The 6,953-nt window shown below is 35.6% G+C and overlaps 1 protein-coding gene across 1 annotated transcript in view; it reads left to right on the forward strand.

The window, feature by feature from the left end:
• The first annotated feature begins 2,713 nt into the window (after window positions 1-2,713).
• pwp2h (PWP2 small subunit processome component) overlaps window positions 2,714-6,953 on the forward strand; it is a 23,638-nt gene continuing 19,398 nt past the window's right edge. Inside the window, exons 1-4 of the mRNA XM_037696591.1 lie at window positions 2,714-2,810; window positions 3,144-3,256; window positions 5,660-5,754; window positions 5,834-5,933. Of these exons, the coding sequence (XP_037552519.1) occupies window positions 2,793-2,810; window positions 3,144-3,256; window positions 5,660-5,754; window positions 5,834-5,933 (326 nt within the window). The 5' untranslated portion in view covers window positions 2,714-2,792. The remainder of the gene's footprint in view (window positions 2,811-3,143; window positions 3,257-5,659; window positions 5,755-5,833; window positions 5,934-6,953) is intronic.

Below are 6,953 nucleotides of genomic sequence, written 5' to 3' on the forward strand. Positions count from 1 at the left end.
TAGCAGAGATTAATTGCGCCATTACCTCAGAAGAAGCCAATTATCCCAGGAGAAGATGCAAACGTGAAGCTGTTTTCTCACTTTGTATCATTTTCTGTTTAACTTTGGCAGCGGCCCATTGTGACACGCGTGTTGCGTTTGCACCGTAGCTGCCAGCAGATTATTAATTCATCGAGGGATCGTGCAAAGGTCAGAGAGGAAACAACGAGAAACAACGGCTTGTTTTTTTGCTCCGTTTCAAATGTGTAGATATATAGTTCTTGTTTTTAACCGTGTCACTTGAATTTGTCTTTGCTTTGATGTCTTAGTATGCTCAAATGGGATTAAACGTGAATTAATGTTGGGACAAGCCCTTCTATACTCTACAGGGTTACTGTTTGTGAACACAAAGAACCAAAAAAAGGCTTTAGCTGCTATTTTAGATGTAAGTAAACCTTTTTGGGATACAACTTGTCGCGTGTCAGTGAACTTTTTGCTTTTTGCTTTTGTATCTGTAATTCTAACTAGAGAAATTGTATTTCCTGTGAAAATGCAATGCGAATGCTTACAGAACTTGCTGAAAAACAGCTGAAATTGGCAAAAAAAAAATGCTGAAATGTAGCTGAAATGGAAAAAAGAAGCCTAAGTTAGATGAAGAAAACAGAAAGGATACATATTTGCTAAATTAAGTTTAAATTAGTAGAAATTAGCTCAAAAATGTGTAAATTAGCTTAAAAAACATGAAATTAACAACAACAAACAAAAAACCCAAAACAGCTGAAATTCACCTGAAATGGAAGAAGCCTAAGCTAGATGAAGAAAACAGAAAGAACGCATATTTGCTAAATTAGGTTTAAATTAGCAGAAATTAGCACAAAATTTAGAAAATTAGCTAAAAAAAAATTGTTGAAATTAACAAAAAAAAGATGAAATTAGCTAAAAAAAAAAAAAAACAGCTGAAATCTAGCTGAAATGCAGGAAGAAGAAGCCTAAGTTAAAAGAAGAAGGCAGAAAGAGCACATATTCACTAAATTAGGTTCAAATTAGCAGAAATTAGCATGAAAATAGGAAATTAGCTAAAAAAGCTGAAATTACAGGGAGTAACAAAAAAGAGCTGAAAAGAACAGCAGAAAGTATGTTAAAGTTACCAGAAGGAGGTGAAGAGAGCACATTTTTGATGAATTAGGCTGAAAAAAGTTGAAATTATTGCAAAATATCTGGAATTAGCTAAAAAAAAAGCTTAAATTAGCCGAAAACACACAAATAGCAGCTGAAATAACTGAAACTAGCAGAAATAAGCTGAAATTAGCAGAACAAAGTTAGAAGAAGCACAAAAAATTTGTAGTTAGCAGAAAGAATCTGAAAGGAGTACAAAACGGATGAAAAAACAGCTGAAAGTAGCTGAAAACTAGTTTAAATTTGCACAAGGAAGCTGAAAGAAGCTGAAGCAGAACAAAACGTGAAAGGAGCAGTAAAAGGTTGTAAACAGATCTAAAGATTTAAAAGATGTAAAATGAGCTCAATTCATTTTCTATAAGGAAAAAAATGGCAGAAAAGGCTAAATATTTCAAAAAGCTAAAGTTGCACCAATACCAAACTTCATGGCAGGATTGTCCTGAACAAACTGAACGTTTTGATTTATGATTTGTTGAAATAGCACAAAAACTATGGCATGAAAAATACGCCGAAAAATGTACGTAGGAAAAGTAACTAATTCCATGGACAGGTTTTAGGAAACCAAAGCAGTCGATAAAAACAAAGACTATAAGACAGATTGTTTTTGAATTTACAACATTTAAAGATTTTCAGACAACAAGGAACAGTGCAGAATGATAAGAACCTCGCAATCCTTGAATAAATGCAGATAATCCACTGATCTTAAAGTGCCTGTGACAACACATTTTTATAATAAATGTGAATGCATTTTTGGAAAGGCAAAAAATAAATGTTATTGCAAAAAAATAAATTCATACTGCTGAGATGAACAGCTGTGCAGATGTTCACATGCACAGTAAGAGAAAGTGGTGACAAATGATCTGTTGCAATCTGTTAGCAGAGTATGCGTTAGGGGTCAGACTCAGCTACTACTACCACCTCAAATTATTTTCTTAATATCTGTTAAATCGACTGATTTATAGCAGTTTATGTGTTTACAAGAGTTGATTAGCTGTGGCTAATTTTGAATCTCATGATCTCTAAAAGTTCTTGTTGTAGATGTGCACCCAATGATTAGTTTCTGAAAGTTTCATTGGGAAAGTTTGGTTTGAAACGTTACCAATCGGTTGAGATGTTTCGCTAAAAGACAGAAAAATCAACTAATACACACACATACTTGCCTTTGACCTTTCAGAGGCAGGCTGGCTAAAACTATTTCAAAACACTGGTTTATTTAATGTATTTAATTAATGGTTTATTTACATAATGACCACTTGAAACTATAAGTAAATCCAAAATGATCATAAATACAACAAAATATAGAATAAAAAGTGTTTGATTTGATGAAACATATCTCATGAATTTATTCAGAAATTGCATTTTAAATATTTTAGGAGATATTTTTAATTTCCTGTCAGTCAACAAGTTTAAAAGGATTTTACAGTGCGTCATGCGATTCCGGCATGTCACCAGAGGGGGCGCTGTTTTTTTTTTTTTTTTTACTAATCTGAACCGGAAGTGAAGACTGTCAACAAGACTCACCGCACGTGTGGAGGAAGAGGAAGCATGTGTAGCATTAGCTGTTTATTCGTACGTTTACCGATGTAGATAAATTGAAACATTAACAAATGAAAACAAATTGAATAAAGTTGCGTATAATGAAGTTCGCTTACAGGGTAAGTACGGAGCAGTTATACAACTAACGTAGCTTTTTCTGTTAACACAAATCTGCGTAAAGAAAGTGTCGCTTTGTATTCCGTCTTGGATTTAATCGTTTTTATACAAATTACATGCAGTTGATGCAATATTAATTCAACACAATACACTTTCAGGATGAGTTCGGTTTATTTTATTTACAATATAAGTAATTTGTATGTCTGCTTTTAGAGGAAACTTGCCCATCTTCTGTTTGCGCCTGATTTTGCGTAGCTAGCCGTCATTCTTTATTTGTACCTGTTGTGTCTTTTAATCTGAAACCTAGTCTTCTTCTTTTTTTTATGTTGTTGTAGTTTTCCAATTTGCTCGGAGCAGTTTATCGTCAGGGAAACTTGAATTTCTCCAAAGATGGCAACGCCGTGATCAGCCCTGTAGGAAACAGGATCTCTGTCTTCGACTTGAAGAAGTAAGAAGGATAAACAATAATGTCACTAAATTGTAATAGAAGTTTAACAACACTAATATTCAGAAGAATGGCAAAGCTGCTGCCAGTGTCTTAAAGTTGTTACATTGGTTTGATGGACAAAAATATAAAGAATTAACTATAAAAAGAAAGAATGATAGAGCAGGGCTAATAAACTGGCAGCACCAGTCCAACCTACCAATGAGTTCATTAAAAATAAAAATAATTTTAAAAAATGGGGAAGGGGGGGTGCTCTGAGTTTGCATTCATGATTCGATGCAACATATTTGAAAGATCATTGTAATACAGTTGCAGGTCATAAAATTAGAATATCATGAACAAGTTGATTTATTTCAGTAATTCCATTCAAAAAGTGAAACTTGTATATTGTGATCATTCATTACACACAGACTGATATATTTCAAATGTTTATTTCTTTTAATGTTGATGATTATAACTGACAATTAATGAAAACCCCAAATTCAGTATCTCAGAACGTTATAATATTGTGAAAATGTTCATTAAAAAACAGGTGCCACACTCTAATCAGCTAATTAACTCAAAACACTTGCAAAAGCCTTTAAATGGTCTCAGTCTAGTTGTGTAGGCTACACAATCATGGAAGACTGCTGACTTGACAGTTGTCCAAAAGATGACATTTGACACTTTGCACAAGGAGGGCAAGACACAAAAGGTCATTGATAAAGAGGCTGGCTGTTCACAGAGCTCTGTGTCCAAGCACATTAATAGAGAGACGAAGAGAAGGAAAAGATGTGGTAGAAAAAAAAAACTTTACAAGCAATAGGAACTTGGCAAAAGGGCCTTCTCCTGCTCCGCTCCTGTTTCCTGGAATATCTTACAAAAAGATTTGATGCTCTCGACCTTGACTTCTCTAAGTGGCTTTAAGAATCTGTTGGACTCCTGGCAGGGACCAACGCAGACATGTTCCTGTTTTTAGTTTTCTACATTCGCCTTAGAATCTGTTTTTTGTTACTTTTTTTTTTTAGCCGTCCTATTTGTTAAAAAATATATATATATCTGTATGCCTTTTTATAACTCTTTATTGTTGTCGCTGTTGTCCATTGTTTTTCATCATTCTTTATTAAAATCAGGTCTCTCTTGTAAATGAGTCCTCGAGGCTCAATGGGATTTATCTGTCTAAATAATGGTTGAATGAATGAATGAATGAAAAAAACACTGCACCCTGGATAGGATTGTGAAACAAAACCCATTCCAAAATGTGTGGGAGATTCACAAAGAGTGGACTGCAGCTGGAGTCAGTGCTTCAAGAACCACCACGCACAGATGTATGCAAGACATGAGTTTCAGCTGTCGCATTTCTTGTGTCAAGCCACTCTTGGAACAAGAGGCAGCGTCAGAAGCGTCTCGCCTGGGACTGCTGCTGAGTGGTCCAAAGTTATGGTCTTTGATGAAAGTAAATGTTGCATTTCCTTTGGAAATGAAGGTCCCAGAGTCTGGAGGAAGAGAGGAGACACAGAATCCATGTTGCTTGAGGTTCATGTCAAGTTTCCACAGTCAGTGATGATTTGGGGGCCATGTCATCTGCTGGTGCTGGTCCACTGTGTTTTCTGAGGTCCAAGGTCAACGCAACCATCTACCAGGAAGTTTTAGAGCATTTCATGCTTCCTGCTGCTGACCAACTTTATGGAGATGCAGATTTCATTTTCCAACAGGACTTGGCACCTGCACACAGTGCCAAAGTTACCAGTTTCTGGTTTAAGGACCATGGTATCCTTGTTCTTAATGGGCCAACAAATTCACCTGACCTTAACCCCATAGAAAATCTATGAGATATTGTGAAGAGGAAGATGTGATACACCAGACCCAACAATTCAGAAGAGCTGAAGGCCACTATCAGAGCAACCTGGGCTCTCATGACACCTGAGCAGTGCCACAGACTGATCCACTCCATGCCACGCCACATTAATGCAGTAATCCAGGCAAAAGGAGCCCCAACTAAGTACTGAGTGTTGTACATGCTCATACTTTCATGTTCATACTTTTCAGTTGGCCAACATTTCTAAAAATCCTTTTTTTATTGGTCCTAAGTAATATTCTAATTTTCTGAGATACTGAATTTGGGGTTTTCATTAGTTGTCAGTTCTAATCATCAGCATTAAAATAAAGTGTCTGTGTGTAATGAATGAATATAATATACAAGTTTCACTTTTTGAATGGAATTACTGAAATAAATCAACTTTTTCATGATATTTTAATTTTATAACCAACACCTGTACATGGTTTATTTACATAATGACGGTAATTTCTGGATGTCCGACCCCTGAGCAGTTTTGTTGAGTAGCCCTGTGATAAATGAAATTGTCTATTTTTATTGTACAGTATCTCCAAAAAAAAAAATCTTAAACATGTTATTTTGTCACTTAGCAACACGTCAGAGACATTACCCGTATCTACCACAAAGAATATAACGTGTGTGGGTCTCTCTCCTAACGGGAACTTGGCGATTGTGGTGGACGAAGGTAAAAAAACTTCCACTTATTGAAATGTGAGGCTACGCTTTAACATGGCGACCTAAATGTTTGTGTTTGTGTCAGACAGATGGAGCAGCGCTGCTGGTCAGTCTCATCACTCGAGCCGTCCTTCATCATTTTCACTTTCACAAACCGGTCAGCAGTATCTGCTTCTCACCTGACGGCAGGTACCCATGAAAACATTCAGATCCTACAGCTCCAGTTACATACACGTTGGGACTTTGTGTAAAATGTAAATAAAAACAAAATGGAATGATTTGGCAAATCTTAAAAACCCATATGTTGTTCAAAATGGAACAACGTGAACATATCAAATGTTTACACAAGAACGGAACCATTTTTTTTTTTTTTTTTTTATTTAAAAGGTAAAATCATTTTTATGGCAGCAACACATCTAAAATAAAGTTGTACAAATAAGAAAGAGTTAAAGGAGTATATTACAACTACCATATTTTCTGGCGTATAAGTCGCAGATTTTTTTTACATAGATTTGTCAGTCTTGCGACTTATATACGTTTTTTTTTTTGTCCATATAACGCAATTTTTGACTGATGCTTTAAATTTTGAAGAACTGCAACAGCGAGTCCTCCCTTGCGCGCTCGCTTCACTCGGTGCAGGCGGAGGAACGCTGGAGACGTAGTGGCGGATGGATGGATGAATGATGGATGGATGGATGGATAAATGAATGAATGAATGATGGATGGATGGATGGATAAATGAATGAATGAATGATGGATGGATGAATGATGGATGGATAGATAAATTAATGGATGGATAATTGAATGAATGAATGATGGATGGATGGATAAATGAATGATGGATGGATGGATAAATGAATGATGGATGGATAAATGAATGAATGATGGATGGATGGATGGATAAATGAATTAATGATGGATGTATGGATAAATGAATGAATAATGGATGGATGGATGGATGGATAAATGAATGACAGATGGATGGATAAATGAATGTCTGATGGATGGATAAATGAATGTCTGATGGATGGATAAATGAATGAATAATGGATGGATGATGGATGGATAAATGAATGTATGATGGATGTATGGATAAATGAATGAATTCATGTAAATACAATGGGACGGATGATCAAATAGATAAATTATAGAAAAAATGTACGAATGGATGGATGAATGATGGATGGATGGATAAATGAATGAATGATG

This window comes from Nematolebias whitei, chromosome 23, assembly GCF_014905685.2.
Source record: "Nematolebias whitei isolate Nwh7 chromosome 23, NemWhi1, whole genome shotgun sequence".
Lineage (NCBI taxonomy): Eukaryota > Metazoa > Chordata > Actinopteri > Cyprinodontiformes > Rivulidae > Nematolebias > Nematolebias whitei.